General features: G+C 41.4%; 1 protein-coding gene and 1 non-coding gene across 10 annotated transcripts in view; both read right to left on the reverse strand.

The window, feature by feature from the left end:
* DOCK3 (dedicator of cytokinesis 3) overlaps positions 1 to 18,811 on the reverse strand; it is a 263,108-nt gene that overhangs the window by 60,342 nt on the left and 183,955 nt on the right. For all 9 annotated transcript variants that reach the window (XM_070456013.1, XM_070456012.1, XM_070456015.1 and 6 more), the window contains 8 exons: positions 18,319 to 18,425; positions 17,603 to 17,774; positions 17,158 to 17,255; positions 14,875 to 14,958; positions 13,573 to 13,673; positions 12,372 to 12,453; positions 9,292 to 9,462; positions 6,099 to 6,291 (listed from right to left, as the gene is read on the reverse strand). In XM_070456013.1, the coding sequence (XP_070312114.1) occupies positions 6,099 to 6,291; positions 9,292 to 9,462; positions 12,372 to 12,453; positions 13,573 to 13,673; positions 14,875 to 14,958; positions 17,158 to 17,255; positions 17,603 to 17,774; positions 18,319 to 18,425 (1,008 nt within the window). The remainder of the gene's footprint in view (positions 1 to 6,098; positions 6,292 to 9,291; positions 9,463 to 12,371; positions 12,454 to 13,572; positions 13,674 to 14,874; positions 14,959 to 17,157; positions 17,256 to 17,602; positions 17,775 to 18,318; positions 18,426 to 18,811) is intronic.
* On the reverse strand, positions 4,786 to 4,892 carry LOC139031336 (U6 spliceosomal RNA). Its single transcript, XR_011483810.1, has one exon. It is a non-coding gene; the product is annotated as a U6 spliceosomal RNA (small nuclear RNA).

An 18,811-nucleotide genomic window follows, 5' to 3' on the forward strand; every position in this document is an offset into this window, starting at 1 on the left:
TCATGAAATTAAAAGATGCTTACTCCTTCGAAGGAAAGTTATGACCAACCTAGACAGCATATTAAAAAGCAGAGACATTACTTTGTCAATAAAGGTCCGTCTAGTCAAGGCTATGGTTTTTCCAGTAGTCATGTATGGATGTGAGAGCTGGACTATAAAGAATGCTGAGTGCAGAAGAACTGATGTTTTTGAACTGTGGTGTTGGAGAAGACTCTTGAAAGTCCCTTGGACTGCAAGGAGATCCAACCAGTCCATCCTAAAGGAGATCAGTCCTGGGTGTTCACTGGAGAGACTGATGTTGAAGCTGAAACTCTAGTATTTTGGCCACCTGATGCAGAGAGCTGACTCATTTGAAAAGACCCTGATGCTGGGAAAGATTGAGGGCAGGAGGAGAAGGGGACAACAGAGGATGAGATGGTTGGATGGCACCACCGACACAATGGACATGGGTTTGGGTGGACTCTGGAAGTTGGTGATGGATAGGGAGGCCTGGTGTGCTGTGGTTCATGGGGTCACAAACAGTTGGACACGACTGAGTGACTAAACTGAACAGATGTCATTGAGGGCAGTTTGCTGTCCGCCTTCCCATACACTCAGAAAGAACCTGTTTGCCCAACATAGAAGCACCTCAATACATAAGATAAACACTAACAAACATAAAAGGAAAAAGTGACAGCAACACAATAATAGTAGGAGACTTTAACACCCCACTCACACCAATGGACAGATCATCAAAACAGAAAATTAATAAGGAAACACAAGTCTCAAATGATACATTAGATGAGATGCATCTCATTGATCTCTTCAGGACATTCCATCCAAATGCAGAAGAAAACACCTTCTTCTCAAGTGCACATGGAACATTCTCCAGGATAGACCACATCTTGGGTCACAAATCAAATCTCAGTAAATTTAAGAAAATTGAAATCATATCAAGCATCTTCTTTGACCACAAAGCTATGAGACTAGTTATCAATTACAAGAAAAAAACTGTAAGAAACAAAAACACATGGAGATTAAACAACACGTTTCTAAATAACCAACAGGTTACTAAAGAAATCAAAAGGGAAATCAAAGACTTTCTAGAAACAAATGACAATGAAAACATGACAACTCAAAATCTATGGGATGCAGCAAAAGCAGTTCTAAGAGGGAAGTTTACAGCAATACAATCCTACCTCAAGAAATAAGAAAAATATCGAATATACAACCTAACTTTATACCTAAAACAACTGGAAAAAGAACAAAACCCCCCCAAAATTAGTAGAAGGAAAGAAATCATAAAGATCTGAGCAGAAATAAATGAAAAAGAAATGAAAGAAACAATTGTAAAGATTAATAAAACTAAAAGCTGGTTCTTTGAGAAGATAAACTTGACAAACCTTTAGCCAGACTCATCAAGAAAAAAAGACAGAAGAATCAAATCAACAAAATTAGAGATGAAAAGGAGAGGTTACAACAGAAAACACAGAAATATGAAGGATTATAAGAGACTATTATGAACAACTATATGGCAATAAAATAGATAGCCTGGAAGAAATGGACAGAATTTAGAAAAGTTCAATCTTCCAAGACTAAAGCAGGAAGAAATAGAAATTATGAACAACCCAACTATAAGCACTGAAATAGAAGCTGTGATAAAAAATCTCCCCAAAAACAAAAGCCCAGGACCAGACGGCTTCACAGGAGAATCCTATCAAACATTTAGAGAAGAGCTAATGCCTATCCTTCTAAAACTCTTTCAAAAACTTGCAGAGGAAGGAACACTTTCGAATTCATCCTACGAGGCCACCATCATTCTGATACCAAAACCAGACAAAGACAATACAAAAAAAGAAAACTACAGGCCAATATCACTGATGAACACAGATGCAAAAATACTCAAAAAAATTTTAGCAAACAGAATTCAGCAACACATCAAAAAGCTCATACACCATGATCAAGTTGGGTTTATTCCAGGGATGCAAGGATTCTTCAATATATGGAAATTGATCAATGTGATACACCATATTAACAAACTGAAAGATAAAAACTATATGATCATTTCAACAGATGCAGAAAAAGCCTTTGACAAAATCCAGCACCTATTTATGATTAAAACTCTTCAAAAAATAGGCACAGAAGGAACCTACCTCAACACAGTAAAAGTCATATACAATAAACCTATAGCAAACATTATTCTCAACGGTAAGAAACTGAAAGCATTCCCCCTAAGATCAGGAACATGACAAGGGTGTCTACTTTCACCACTATTATTCAACATAGTTCTGGAAGTACTAGCTACAGCAATCAGAGAAGAAAAAGAAATAAAAGGAATCCAAATCAGAAAAGAAGAGGTAAAGCTCTCACTGTTTGCAGATGACATGATACTGTACATAGAAAACCCTAAAGATAGTATCAGAAAATTACTAGAGCTAGTCAGTGAATTTAGCAAAGTTGCAGGATACAAAATCAATACACAGAAATCACTTGCATTTCTATATACTAATAATGAAAAATCAGAAAATGCAATTAAAGAATCAATCTCATTCACCATTGCAGCAAAAAGAATTAAAATATCTAGGAATAAACTTACCTAAGGAGATGAAAGAACTGTACACAGAAAATTATAAGACACTAATGAAAGCAATCAGATGACATAAACAGATGGAGAGATATTCCATGTTCCTGGGGAGGAAGAATCAATATTGCAAAAATGACTATACTACCAAATGCAATCTACAGATTTAATGCAATGCCGATCAAATTACCAGTGGTATTTTTCACAGAACTACAACAAAAAATTTCACAATTCATATGGAAACACAAAAGACCATGAATAGCCAAAGCAGTCTTGAGAAAGAAGACTGGGGCTGGAGGAATTAAGCTTCCTGACTTCAGGTTATACTACAAAGCTACAGTCATCAAGACAGTATGGTACTGGCACAAAAACAGAAATACAGACCAATGGAACAAGACAGAAAGCCCATAAATAAACCCATGCACCTATGGGTACCTTATTTTTGACAAAGAAGGCAAGAATATACAATGGGGCAAAGACAGCCTCTTCATAAATGGTGTTGGGAAAACTGGACAGCTACACATGAAAGAATGAAATTAGAACACTTCCTAACACCATACACAAAGATAAACTCAAAATGGATTAAAGACCTACATGTAAGACCAGAAACTATAAAACTCTTTGAGGAAAACACAAGCAGAACACTTGATGACATAAATCAAAGCAAGATCCTCTATGACCCACCTCCTAGAGTTAACGTAAATAAAAACAAAAGTAAACAAGTGAGACCTGATTAAACTTAAAGCTTTTGCACAGCAAAGGAAACTATAAGCAAGGTGAAAAGACAATCCTCAGAACAGGAGAAAATAATAGCAAATGAAATAACTGACAAAGGATTAATTTCCAAAATATACAAGCAGCTCATACAACTCAATACCAGAAAAACAAACAACCCAATCAAAAAGTGGGAAAAAGACCTAAACAGACATTTCTCCAAAGAAGACATACAGATGGCTAACAAACACATGAAAAGATGCTCAACACTGTTCACTATTACAGAAATGGAAATCAAAACCACAATGAGAAATCACCTCATACTGGTCAGAACAGCCCTCATCCAAAAGTCTACTAACAATAAATGCTGGAAAGAGTGTGGAGAAAAGGGAACACTCTTGCACTGTTGGTAGGAATATAAATTGATACAGCCACTATGGAAGACAGTATGGAGATTCCTTAAAAAACTAGGAATAAAACCACCACATGACCCAGCAATCCACTCCTAGGCATATACCCTGAGGAAACCAAAACTGAAAGAGACACATGTATCCCATTGTTCACTGCAGCACTATTTACAATAGCTAGAACATGAAAGCAACTTAGATGTCCATCGAGAGATGAATGGATAAAGAAGTTTTGGTACATATACACAATGGAATATTACTCAGCCATAAAAAGGAACACATTTGAGTCAGTTCTAATGAGGTGGATGAACCTAGAACCTATTATACAGAGTGAAGTGAGTCAGAAAGAGAAAGATAAATATTGTATTCTAACACATATATATGGAATCTAGAAAAATGGTACTGAAGAATTTACTTCCAGGGCAGCAGTGGAGAAACAGACATAGAGAATAGACTTATGGACATGGGGAGAGGGGAGGAGAGGGTGAGATGTATGGGAAGAGTAACATGGAAACTTATATTACCGTATGTAAAAGAGATACCCAACAGGAATTTTCTGTATGGCTCAGGAAACTCAAATAGAGGCTCTCTATCAACCTAGAGGGGTGGGATGGGGAGGGAAGTGGGAGGGAGGTTCAAAAGGGAGGGGATATATGTATACCTATGGCTGATTCATGTTGAGGTTTGACAGAAAACAGCAAAATTCTGTAAAGCAATTATCCTTCAATTAAAAAAAAAAAAAGAAGAAAGCACCTGCTTGAAGCAGTGCTCACAGCTTGAGTGAATGCAGTGGCTTCCGTGAAAGTCTGTGCAAACCACTGATTTTATCTTCAGTCCAGGAAGTGGTGAAGAGAGAAGTGCTTACTATGAACAGTTACAGGTGGAGAAAAGCTTAATTTCTTGGCTGCAGCTTTAGTCTCAGTAATTCCTTACACAGGCAGTGTTAAGCTAAAGCAGGTATTTGTTTTATACTGCAGATGTGTGTGGCTCTGGGCTGAGAAATGATTGATCTCATACTTTTTTTTTTTTTTTTAATTTTTATTAGTTGGAGGCTAATTACTTTACATCATTACAGTAGTTTTTGTTATACATTGATATGAATTAAAAAATATGGAACGCTTCACGAATTTGCGTGTCATCCTTGCGCAGGGGCCATGCTAATCTTCTCTGTATCGTTCCAATTTTAGTATATGTGCTGCCGAAGCGAGCACTGATCTCATACTTTGAAAGTCAAACTTAAAAAAATTTGACCACCAAGAAGTTCTAATTATAAACATTCTAATAAATTGCTTTGTTAGCATTTTAGGTGTATTTCTGTGCCCTAGAAGTTTATTCCACTGTGTGATATTCTGCTTAAAAGACCAGGCTCATGCTGATTGTAAGATCTGACTACCAAATATTTGATCATGTTCAATGTGGTTTCAGGTATGAATCCAGAGGTTCCTTCTGAAAGACAGTCTAGGCTGCTGATTTTATTATATTGCCATTTTTTTTCCTAGTATTTTTTTTTATTTTTCTGACTGTACTGGATCTTAGTTGGGGCATGTGGGATCTAGTTCCCAGACCAGGGATTGAACCCCAACCCCCTGCATTGGGAGTGTGGATTCTTAGCCACTGGACCACCAGCAGGAAACTCCCTGATAGTATTTTGTTTGTCAGGCTTTCCTGATCTCTTTTGGAGTGTGGTGTGCTCAGTTGCTCAGTAGTTTCCAACTCCCTGCCACCAGTGCCATGGACTGTAGCCTGCCAGGATCCTCTGGATGTGGGATTTCCCAGGCAAGAATACTGGAGTGGGTTGCCATTTCCCCCTCCAGGGGAACTTCCCTTCCCAGTGATTGAACCTGCATCTCTTACATCTCCTGCATTAGCAGGCAGGTTCTTTACCACTATTTAGTGTGTGGAGGGCTCCCTATCTGTCTCTTTATCTAACCTTTAGAGGCTCCTCCAAAGAGAGGAAAAGGAATCTATCTGTCCCGCGAGGCAAGGAAACAAAGTGCAGTGGGTCCTCAGGGCCTCCTTTCAGGGTTTCTTTTCTTCCCTTGACTCATCCTACCTTCTTGGGCTAGACCCTTCTCTCTTGCTCCCCTTCCTTTCCCTCTGCTTTTTCATCCTACTGGGGCTGTGGCAGACCCCTTTCTTGGCAGCTGGCTAGATTTCTGGGCCTGGAGGTTGCCCTGCAGGCCACCTCATGTGGGTCCCTAGAAATAAGCTGTGAGGGAGGCAGTAGGCCTAGGTTTCAGCTGCATTCTCTAACAGAGTTTACCAAAAACTCCGCATTTTAAGGTCCACTGACCTCTCACATGATGGCTGGTAAAATTGATCCTTTGCTTACTACTTGGCCAATACCCTGATAAGGAAGAAAGGTGAGTCTGACTCTCATCCCAGCTTGATCTACCTGAGAAAGAAACTTGATTTACCTGAGAAAGAAAATAGGCGGCTATCCACAGTTCTGGCGATGGACTGCAGCTTCACCACATCCATTGACTGCCCAATGTGTACAGTGCTGGGCATGCTCCCCAGAGTCCCTCTCACAAACTCTGCCACCTCCTGCACAGTGAACATCTGCAGGAGCTCATCAAAGATGGTTGGGAAGGAGTTGAGGAGTGCAGCCTGCAGAAGCATGTGAAGGTCTGGTTAGCTCAGAGTTAGGTCTGCATCTGTCTGTGTGCTTAGACAACGACACACAGTGGTGAGAGGCTGAGAGGTAACTGCAGCACCCCTGTCTTGAACGGGCTCCTCCCTGGCCTGTGACTCCATCCATCCCCATAGCAGTTGTGGGGCTGAAGCAGGAGAACCAAAAAGGAAACCAAAACAAGAGAATTTACTGGGATCCAGGCCACTAGAAGCTTTAGAACTTGCCAAGGCATTTGTTGGCAAGAGAAGGAATTATATAGAGAAATTAACTCTACAGCTTAACATCCATAGCTGTTTTTGCTCATAAAATGGATTTAACTTATTTGTCTGTTGCTATGATCAAGTTCTTGACTTTCCAATTTCAGCCCCAAATTCAAGCCAGGAAACTCTCAAAGAAAGGAGGTCAAACAGAACTGAGTGCCATCAAGCAGCAGTAGGTGAACTCCATTCACAGTCCTGCAGCCAGCAGCCCAGCTCTGAAAACTGGACCATTTCCCCAGAATAGTGACATTTATTTGAAACCATGAAATCTGAAGGCTTTGTAAATTATTTCCTTCACATGTGATGCCTGGCAGTCTCAAGTGTAAGTCCAAAAAGGAGGGAGAATGTGTGGATTTAGTCAGCCATGAAATCCTGAAGACTGCTGATGATGTTGGCTTAGAGTTCAGTGACCTTGATGGACTAGACAAGTGGTCTGTGTGTATATGGAGACTTCTCTTCTAGGATCTCAGTTCTGGGAGACCATGAGGTGGCTTCTTGAGAATAATCAGAGCCTCTGGGAGGCAGAGTAGTTTAGGAGAAAGAGAATGGCTTTTGAAATTGGACAGACAGGAGTTTAAATCCCAGCATTACCACCTATCTGCCACATAACCCTGGGTGAGTTACTGCCTAGTCCTCCTTTTTCTCATCTATAAAATGGAGATGAGGCTATCACTTATCTCCTCATACTGGTATGAAGAAGTTGTTTAGGTGCACTAGGTTAATTTCCAGTAGACTGCCTGGCACACTTACCAGGCCTTCAATAAATGCTGGCTCTTGTTCAATCTCTCGTCTAAATGGAAATAGCATGAAGGAGGCTCTTCACACTGCTCAGTCCTCTTGGATTATTAACCCAAGATTTACAAAGGGAAATGGAATGTCGCCTTGAGATGAGGTGAGAGTGTACTCTTTCTAAGTGGCAGGTTAGGGGAGGGGAGTTGTTTTTCCTGATTGCTTCATCAGGCAGTAAGACACTGTCATTGACTGAGTGAAAATTTATACAGGGCAACAGGTCTGTCACACTGCACTCTATGTTCAGACCGGGACCATGACTGAATTTCTGTGAATTCTATCTGCATATTTATAACTCCCTGAGATATCAAGGAGACCATTTTTCAGTAATGAGAACCAGCATAAAAACTAGATACAAAGACAAAGGGAGGAAGCAGGTATTTCTTCTGGCTGCATCACAAACCTTGCAGGACCTCAATTCCTTGACCAGGGATTGGTAGTGAAACCAGGGGCCATGTTAATGAAAGTGCCAAGTCCTAACCACTGGACTGTTAGGGAATTCCTGGAAAAGTAGGTGATATTTCACAATTAACGACAAACAGTAACTGATTTGCCCTCTTAAATGGTGAAATTTTCTAATCTCATGGCACCAGGACAGAAGGACACTTGCACCGTAACATCTCCTAGTGGTCAGAATCAAAGACATAAAGTCTGACTGAATTGTATACTTGCTGAGGGTTCTGCAACTCATGAAACATGAGCCTGGTACCAAAGCAGCAGGTCTGATTCTGACTCAGGTCTAACCTGAGAATAGATCTAAGCTATTTATCCCGATGTGGGAGGGACATGCTATTGAGAACAGGGCATTGCTGAGCTCTCAGAAAGCAAATCGGCCCTGCTCTGCTAGCTACCTCTGAGCTCCCTAGATCTCCACAGGCTCAGAGATGAGTAGGTGTCCTGGGCCTTGGCTGGCAGGAACTGATAGACTAGGGGAGAGAGATGACTGGCCTGGGGTATTCAGGAGGGGAGACCATGGAAGGAGGCTTTCTTATAGAGATACCTGGTGACCTTGATGTATTCTACTTTTATAGAGGCTATCTCCCAGTTGCTCTTTTGTTCTCTGGGCCAAGGGGTCTATGGGCAACTGGAATCTAGAGGCAACATAGGAGCAAGTGGAAAACAAAAAAAAATTGGACTATTCTAATCTTAAAGGAGATATTTAAACATATATTTGTGCTAACAGACCTAGCAGTGACTAAATGAATGGATGTGAGAGAGGCTATCTAGTCTCTGTTCATAAGTTTTGATGTAATAATTGCCTTCAAAAAATCAAAGAAGTGTAATTCATTAGATACAATCTTGACATTTATCTGGAAGAAAAAAAATAACCTCTTTGTGACTGGGGTAATGAACAATACCCTTGATCCCTTCTAGTGTATGGGTACGTGGGAAAGGTAACTGATTAACTGACCAGACATATTTAATATAAGGAAGCAAACTTCCTCTCCACAGTACTATTTCTAATAGAATCTAATCCTAATTCTTAGCCAAAGTTTTCTAGTTATTTCTGCGTTTTCAACCTATTTCACTCTTAACTGCTAGAATGGACAATTCTAACCTGAGGTTGTTAAAATTCATCAAGTTGACTAGGAAATAAAATTCTCTATGCATTCTGAATATCCTTTATAAATAAGATGTTCATGTACAACTAACAGTATGGTAGCTAAATAAATCTGGTCAAAAGAGGGCAAAGTTGAGCTTCTTCTCCACCATAGACACGGGGCTGTTTCATATTTGGAAGCTGGGACACAGTTGGCTTTGAAGTAAAAACAGCATTTTATTCTAGCAGGTATTTCCTTATAACTCAACCCTTACCAGAAACATAGAAACCTGGCAGGGCTTTGACTCTGGAAGCCAGAGGACAAAGAAACCACCTGCTAAGACAGATAAGAATCCAGCAGCAAAACTTTCCTGTAGCTCACAGACCTGAGTGAAAAGGAGTGTTTCTGAATTTCTGCTGTCCAGACTGAGCACAAACCGGATGGACTGGAAAAGCTCTTGGATGCTGGACCGGAACTGTTCCTCTTCCATTCCACAGGTGGCACGTGAGTACAAGATCCTTGACTGCACGATAAACTTGAAAAGGTACTCCAACGCCTGGAGGTGTGGGAGAAAGAGGGATAGAGAGGTGTTAAAGATGGGCTTCCCAGGTGGCGCTAGTGGTAAAGAACCTGCCTGCCAATGCAGGAGACATAAGAGACGTGGTTTCAATCCCTGCGTTGGGAAGATTCCCCTGGAGGAGCGCATGGCAACCCACTCTAATATTCTTGCCTGGAGAATCCCATAGACAGAGGAGCCTGGAAGGCTATGGTCTACAGGGTCGCAAAGAGTTAGACACAGCTGAAACAACTTAGCATATAAAGATGGTCAGGAACTAATACATGAAGGAGTGAAGGGTAGAGTACCAGCAAATTATATACTAAAATCGAGAGATGGACATTTCCAACTTTGGAGATAAGCACTTTAATAGCTTTTATAATTTTTATTGGCATATGGTTGATTTACAATGTTGTGTTGTGCTAGTTTCAGGTATATAGCAAAGTGACTCAATTTATACACATATATATTCTTTTTTTTGAGATTCTTTTCCCACGTTGGCCATTACAGAGTATTAAGTAGAGTTCCCTGTGCTATACAGCAGGCTATTATTACTTATCTCTTTTATACATAGTAGGGAAGTACTTTTTTTAAATTAGAAAAATGTTTTTTACTTTAATTTTTAAAACCTTTCCTCAAAAGTCCAGATGGTCCTTGAGCAGCAAGTATCTATGTACTCAGAGAATCGCCAAATTATTTCATGTAGCTGTGGAAGTGAATAACCACAGACTATTATGGAAGCAGCTGAACTCAAGAAGATACTGGATCAAAAGAAAATTAAATTTCTCTCATTTTTCTCAGGTCTAGAAATAAAAGGCTACAAAGGCAATGATATAAGAACCTTTCTTAAATTTATTCCAAGAAGGAAGAGTACTTTAAGAAGTCTTCTGCATCTTTGAGAAACAGCTGGCGTCTTGACATGTGCCAGCCATCTCACCAGGGGTCAGTCCAGTTTGGAGAAAATAGGACAGAAGCTGGCAGACCCAACACACCCATTCACCATCCTCTCCTGGACCAGGACACCTGCCATCAACAGTTTACGAACAAGACAGGAGACAAAACTCCCATAACACGTGTTGAGAGCAGAATCTGATTCTGAGGAGCTCCTGGAGGTTGGCCCATGCTTATGAGCTGAGTAATTCTCTTTTAAGCGAATTCAAGATTATATACATTCTAATCAAAGAAAGGCTAAAGATCTCCCAGACACTGGAAAGGCAGAGTCATGGAGCATTGAGGAAAAACTTATCCGAGGATAAAATATGGAGCTCTGGCCACCTCTTCAAAGAAGCTTTCCCTAAACTCTTGATGTGAAGTAAAACCTCCTCTCCAGCCATTCTATGCCAAGATCCTATTTATTTCTTTAATGGCATAATTACTTTTTTTCCTCACTGACTTTGTATGTTTATCTTTGTGTGGTTTATCTCTCGGACATGTTTATTGTCTGCCTTTTCCCCACTTGAATGGAGGTGCTATCAAGGCCGAACCTTTCTGTGTGGGTTCCTGCTGAATCCCTACTGGGTAACACAATGTCTGACACATGGCAGGTTTCAAGCAATATTGGCTGGATGAATGACTCTTAGAAGAAAACTAAGATACCATCTCCAATGCCTTAAGCAATTAATTTCTGAACTTACACAGAACTTTTTGCATTTAACTCCATGTGTACCCCTCAATTATGCAGGGAACCTCACAGGTGCTGGGGTTCAGAGAAAAACAGAACCCAGGCCCTACCCTCACATCACACTTGGCACTCTGTTCTACACTTGCGTTTGAGCCTGATTCCCTTTAGGACACAGGGGATGTGTTCTTCCAGGGAAGAAGGCAGTCTTACTCCTCTCTGCATCTCAGCAGCCATGACATGCTGGTTGCTCAGCCAACATGTATTGCATGAAGGTAAGAAGTGAGACTTGTGGCCTCAGGTTTTTACAGAATGTGCTGAGAACAGGCAGGGAAAATACAGATTTATGATTTGATTTTGCCTCTTTAAACTGATGATGCTTAGGAAAATATATGTTTGAACTGTTACCACACGAGTAACACAAGCATAGGCCCACTAGTACTTAAGAGAAGATGATGAGATATTCAAAGAGGACAGAGAAAAAGCAGAACTACTTTGCTGCCATTCTTCTTTTATTACTAACTAGAAAGGGTGGGAAAGACATGGTTAAAAAGCATCTTAAAAAAAGTGACTCAAGAACAAGAAAAGACAGGGATGAAAGGAAAGAAAGAAAACATGAACTTGCTTTAAGTGAGTTCTCAGAGGATATGAGTTTTTTAAAAAAATAGTTAATATGGAGAACTGCTAAGCAAGAGAGGAATCAACATTCTCATAGGTGGTTCTCTACAGTAGAAGCAGCAGTCATGAGAAAACGAGTTACCAGAAAGTGCAGTTAACTCACAGTGAGGGCAGTCCCCTGCAAAAGGGAGCTGTCCAGCACTGCAAAGGGCTGCCTGATCCTGGTTTTAAGATTACCTTCTCAACATATCCACACACAGTGCATTCACTCAGTTCTTTTTACTTAAAACAGTTATATAAAATACAATGTTCAGTAAATACTGAAGAAGGGGCAAGTATTAGATAATCTTATTTCTAATCAATGTTGGCTTATTGCTAACCAACACTGGCTTAGAAGGAGATACGATACTTTAGCCAGTGGAAGCAAAGACTGGCACTAAGGGCAGAAACAAGGCAGTGGGGATGACCACGAGTCACATGTACATCATCCCTCCCTGCTGCTCTCAGATAAAATTATGAGGAATAAAGACCTTTTAGGGCAAAACCTGAGGGAGGAAAGGGCAGTCAGGTGGATCAGGGCAGTCATTCCACGCTGTCTACACTTGTCCCGCACTCTACTCCTCGGAGGTTACTTGCAAAGTTCTGCAGGGGTGGGCCCTTCTCAGGACATTACCCGCATTGCTTCCTGAATGTGGTCCTGCCGAATCAGTTCTGCTGAGCAGTCCATGTACCACTTCAAACAGCGGATTAGCTCCCTGGGAAAAAGAACAGTCCCAGAAACCCCACTTTATTCCAAAAGCAATGCAGCCTGAAATACCTGCAGTCCTAAATTAGCCATAGAGGAAATAATATACTGCTGACAAACTAGAACGGAGCGATGGATTCATTACAGCTATGGAATCTTTAGACCACCTGAGACCAGACAACAATCCTGACCAAGAGATGCCACATTTCAATCAGCAGTTGGAGTCATTCTTTCCCACTTCCCCTGAGACACATTTCTTTTGATTACAATAAAGTTTTCCCAAAGTCATGGACTGGATGTGTGTTTTCTTTGTTGAAAACTGCTAAGTCTCCAGAATATACAACAATGACTAGTAAATAGCAGACTCTGAGTAAAGGTGTATGGTCCCATGTGCCCCTCCTTGCCATCCCAATCATCTTATTTCCCTAGGACCAAGTTAACTGAGTGGCATGGGACTACAGGGTCAGAAGGTCTGCACATATACATGGCCAAAGAATTCAGAGGTCAAGAGAACATGCCCTCTGCAGACAGCAGGGTTCACATCTGGGGCGTATCAGTCTCGAGCTCTGCATCCTTGAGCAAGTTATGTGAGCTCTCTGTCCTCACTCTTTTCACTTGAAATATAGGAAACAATAGTACATCTCAAATTACTGTGAATTCTAATAAGATGACACATGTAAAATCTATAGCACAGTGCCTGCTCTCTCTCTCTCAAATTATCAGAGTCCAGTGATTCCAAAGCTTCACCACCCTTCAGGTTTTATCTCTTCAAAACTTATGTTCATTCCATAGAATAACATGGCGACTTTTAAAATTGCTCTAATGGCTTTAGATAAACTGTGAGTGCTGCCCATGTTTACTCTTTGTATTATCTCTTTTACTGTCTTTTCTTTCCTTTGATATTTATTTGTGGATGCTATATTTAGCTATTCACATGCTTCTCACTGAAAAAACAAGACATTTTCAGCAGCTCTTCCATCATTTCTTAGAAGGAAAAGTATGAAAACTATGCAATAAACTATAGTATAAAATGTCAGCAGAAAGCCCACAGCTAACATCATTCTCAATGGTAAAAGCCTATCTTTCTAGTCAAACACAAATCCTAATGATGATGCCAAATGCAACTTACTTGTATGCCAGGGCTCCAGCAAAGTGCTTCTGGATGTATGTGTCCATTACAGGTCGGAAGTGGAAATATTTGATGTCTCGGAGCAGGTTGATGATGAATACCTGGGAGAGACAAGGTGTAGCAGAATTCAGCAGAGGTCTCAAACCTACCCCCCAGAAGGAAACAACTCTTGATTCTTCAAGGAATGGCAAGTGTTTTCTACAGTGTTTCCAGTGAATGTAAGACTGCCATTCTGGGTATGTATTTTTGTAATGTTTGTTCTATTGCTAACAACCCTGGCCTCCCATTCCAAACTTGGGACTCATTGGTCAACAGCAGTGACTCTGACCTTCTCTCTTCACAATAATGCTCAGTGGTACAATATAGACCAAGTAAAGACAAAACAATATCTGTGATGGTGGCACAAGCATTAAGATGTCTCAAAAACTTGGAAAAGAGAGAAAAAAATATTGTCCTCTGAGCCAAATCATCCTACGGAAGGTTGCACCCTTCAGAAATTAGGGTTGGTTGGCCAGGGAGGCAAGAAGAAAAGTCAGAGAAACAAACTTTGCAAAATACCACTCTAATTCTTGCCTCAGCTGCTCATCTATCATACAGACTTTAAAGTATCTGGTTGTCCTTGAACACATAGCCCTCCTGGAGGACTGGACATATTCAACAAAATGCACTAAATATTCAGATCACTGTCTTTTCTCACTGAGCAACCTTCTGAGACTCTGGTTCCCAGATAACTGCTTACAGGGAGAGGGTGTGACACTCAGACCAGCACAGAGAGTCTGCTTTTCCTGGTGGTTATATCCTTTGTTTTTGCTTTTAATATTTATTTACTTGGCTGTGCTGGGTCTTAGTTGTGGCACACAGGATCTTTAGCTGTGGTATGTGGGATTTAGTTCCCTGAACAGGTATTGAAATCAGGCCCCTTGCATTAGGAGTGCAGTCTTAACCACTGGACCACCAGAAAAATTTCTGTATCCTACTTTGTAAGTGGAAAATGAGCTGTCTTATTTCCTTTATTGGTCTCTGGGCCTTTTGCTGGTGTAGGTCACTATTTCAGGGGTGAGGCAACCCTGCGATAGCGGTGAGACTGAGTATCAAAACCACAAAGCAGAGGTCCAGATTTGATCATGTAGAGATGTTCCAGGTAGGCAGGTTGTTGGTCTTCCTTGGTGACACTCATCAGTCCCTTTCCTGTTGGGAACATCTACATCTTATGCTGACTCACTCAAATAAACTGCTTTCCTCAGATTTTTAAAAAGTATGTGACAGGAATAATCAATAAAAATCAGGAAAGGTAAGACTTACCAAAGACTGAAATACCAGCAGGCCATATTTCTCTGTGTTATCATCCAAAATCACAAACAGTGTATCTAAGATGTCCTGCAGAAACTGCAACAGCATAAAAACCAGAGGGCTCAGGTCTTAGGACCGTGGACACACAGTCAGACATTCAAACACCAATGAATTTATCTCCCAAACAAACAAAATAAAAAATCTCCTAAGACCTCAAACTACCACTTAAAAATAACCTGGTATTCCATCTCCACCTAGCTAAGAAATAACTAGGTGGACTTTGGGTGTTTGGTTGTAGCCCAAAGGGCCCTAAGAGAGACCTAGAGAGGCTCTTCCTGTTGGGTAAGTGCTAAACTTATAAGGAAAGAGCAATTACCTAGAAAATTTAAACCACCCATGAAGAACAGCAATCTTGAAATGAAGACAATCTAAGTGATTTGGATGCCAAATTCATTTTGAGAGAAAGTGTTTACTTTCCTGGGAACCCAAAATTCAGTACTCTCTTATTGTCTATTATGACCTAACTCTGTAGAGGACATCTGGATAAGGATGTGACAAGCTAGGCCTTACCTACAGAAACTTATTTTTTTGGTCTAGAAATTAGTATCCCAGGAGAAGAGAGAATGCAGCTGATGAGGGCTGTCAAAGAGGGTAAAAGATCTGGAGACAACATTTTTCTTTTTTTGAGCAGGTGCCTTTTTCTTTCTAAGATGCAAAAGTCCAGGGAGAGAATAATAAATATTCATGGATGCTCCCAGTCTTCAAAAATCAAACCTAATACTCTGTCGGTCAAAATGTAATTTAATGATAATAATGTTTACAACTTGTTTCAAAACAACCTAAGGTAGAAGGCATGGATGAGGGATTTGTGGGCAGGACTGGCCAGGGGTTGGTGACAGTCAGGGATGAATGACAGCGACATGTAGGGTTATTTATTCTGTCTGCATCTTTGGATGCTTGAAATTTTCCAATAAAAAGTAAAAACAAGTAAAATGCTAGCATATTCCCTTTACATTCTCTCCTGGCTGGCTTGAGATAAATATTGATGCTAAAACCAGAAATGCTGGTAGGATGTTCTCTTGTCAGGAATGTAACAACTCATCCTTCAAAAGATCACAGAATTTTCATAGTATGTGGTCTGTTCTACTGGTGAATTTTTTAATATGTTTAGAAGGAAAAAATGTCCTGAGTGTAAATTTATCTTAAGTTTCAAAACTAGTTTGTATAAAGTTTGAAAAGCTTGTTAGTATAAAAAGTTCTTTTAAAAATTTATGATTCTCTGATCAATTAACACAAAATTCATACAAGACTTCATGAAAGTACAAAGAAATACACAGACTTTAAAATTACTCCTCATTTGGAGACACCATGTTGTGTATTATTGAGTCAATGGAGCTGTAAAATGAAAGTACAGACAATGCAGTGATAACAGATTTGATCCTTGCAATGATGGAGCCAAGAATGTCCACTGATGGACAAGGCGCCTTTTTGAAATTCAATCTCTAGCCTACATTCCACTGCTCTTGCTGATCACCCAAAGCACGTCCATTCTCCTTAGTTGAGCTCAGTCCATTGTGCAGAATCCGCTGACCAGGCTTTCACCATCAGGAAGTGCCTGGGGTTCTTCTTGAGCTAAAGTCAGAGGGGCTAACACCCGGCTTCTACACAGTGTGGAGAAGCCCTAAGGGTAACAACTGGGGTTGGGCCACGTTGCTGTCAGTTTGCTCAGGACATTAGATGGGAACATGTCACAAAAGCACATGAGAAAGCCGTTGAGGCAGAGAGGAGGGTAGAGTTCCCTGGTCTGGACTCTTAAGTGAGAGACTGGGCAAAATCAGGAGTTCCAGTTCATGGAGAATATATTTAGAGTTCCTGTAGATAATCCAGAGGGTGGGGCCAGGAGGACACCAGGCTGGGTTTGTGGTAGAGGTTTACAGAGTAAGCGAAGAGAGGAAGCGAGTGGAAACCTAGAGGCATGCAGGCGGCAGCCCACACTGGGATTGTTTCTGAGAGGCTGCCCTTTAATTATCACTTTACTTTCTGGGAAGAAAAACAAGCCAGAAAATAGGGTTTAAAACTTAAATATAGTTTCTAAAAGGTAATAAACCTGATGTGATACCTACTTTAAAGAAAGAAGCTAATTGAAAAAAAGAAAAATAACTTTATCTCTACTCACTTAACTATATACCTTAAAAAGTGGTCTCAGAGGCTTATAGGCAGAAATCAAGGGGAAGTAAGGCCCTTTGCCCAGATTCCTTGCTCAGCTAGCATGTGTGAATTAAGTGAAAGTCATACCTTAACAATTTCCTCCCCACTGACATGCCGCAGCCGCCCAAGGATGTCCATGATCCGGTCTGGAAAGGCCTTCCATTTCAGCAGAGCAAGGAGGTCCACTAGGAAGCAAGCCCCAAAGATGGTGAACCCTAGCTGTGTCATGGGCAAGTGAAGCCTAGACTCTCCCTGTTGAGGGTGGGTGGGATCTAGAGAGACAGAAACAGCTGGAAGCAGCGAAACAGCATCCAGAGTGCTGCGATCAAGGCTACAGACACATCTGTAAAACCATGGAAAACCCCATAGCTTGCTATTACCAAGTGAGTCCTTCAACTTCGAATGAGAAGAATCCCCTCACTGTGGCATGAAAAAGCAGAAGCAACAATTTCTGTCTCTTGACAAATACCAGCAACACGAAGCAGCAAGTGGGGACAGTGGAGGGCTCAACCCTGCGGGCACCCTGGCCTACCGTTCTGGGTGAGCTTAGTGGAGGAGAGCTGTGTGGAAATGAAGAAAGATTCTTTGGTGCTGCGCTGGAAGATGAGGCTGGAGGGGATGTTAGGGCAGCCATTGTAGTCCTCTTTGCAGCAGGGCAGGCCCAGGTAAAGAGCGTGGTTGTTAAACGTGCTATTCTCATCACACTGCAGGCGTAAGTAGAGAACACAGAATATTTCTGGAACCATGCCACGTGTAAAACATCAGGTCCTGGGGATTTTGGGGTTCTTGAGGCTGGACCCTGGACCTCAGGTCCTGTTAGAAGAGTGCTTCCTAAGCACTTTAAAAGTGTTTTTCATTTCTTCCCCCAGAATGGCTCACAGGCCTTTAAAAGAAAACATGGCAAAGCTCATGGTCTCTACCTGTTGTGCAGGAAACTTTGGGTACCGGCTATGCTGTGATAGCTGACAGAATCAAGAGCCTCAAATGGCAGGTCTCCAAATGTACGAGTCAAGGCCATAATGGCACAGAAGGGCTGAATAATAGATTTCCACAACTAATGGAGTGGGAGGTTGGAAACAAAGGCCCTGCTGGTGTGATCTGTGGGAAAAGACAAAAGCCTGCCCACAGATGTCCTGCTGTCTCCACCTGCACCCCACCCCAGATCCTCTGGCCCACTCAGGGGGAACCACCTGACCAAGAACCAGGCGTGAGAGTGGTCCGAGCAGGGGACAGACTCGGGCTCCGTACCTTGTACACGTAGAGCTCATGGATGTCATCGGAGAGGGTGGTGCCATCGTCCCGCATCAGGGGTGAGAATGCAAAGCCGAAGAGCTTCTTTTCCCCTTTGTCTTTTGCTGCAATCAGAGCCGAGCATGAGTTGCTCTGCCTCACACTTCCCTTTCCAACAGACATCCCCTTCCCCTATCACCTTGTGTGCTTCACTTCTCTGTCCCTTACTTTGTTCACTGAATGGGGAGCAATCTGATGGCAAGAAGGGTCAGAAATGTACTAGGCTGAGTGTCCATTTACATTGCAAGGTACACAGGCTACCTAGAACCAAACAGAAACTACATGGCTAGCCTCGATAAACCAGGGGCTCTTTAGGGAGGAGTTTACTATATACAAAGGAAACCCCCAAAGAGGAATGACCCTGCCAATTATCCACTGTCCAAATCAGACACTACAAAAGGCCAACAACATCAGATCTCATTTTTTAAAAAATATTTCTTTTTGATGTGGA

The sequence above is a fragment of the Odocoileus virginianus genome, chromosome 26 (genome assembly GCF_023699985.2).
Source record: "Odocoileus virginianus isolate 20LAN1187 ecotype Illinois chromosome 26, Ovbor_1.2, whole genome shotgun sequence".
Taxonomy (NCBI): domain Eukaryota; kingdom Metazoa; phylum Chordata; class Mammalia; order Artiodactyla; family Cervidae; genus Odocoileus; species Odocoileus virginianus.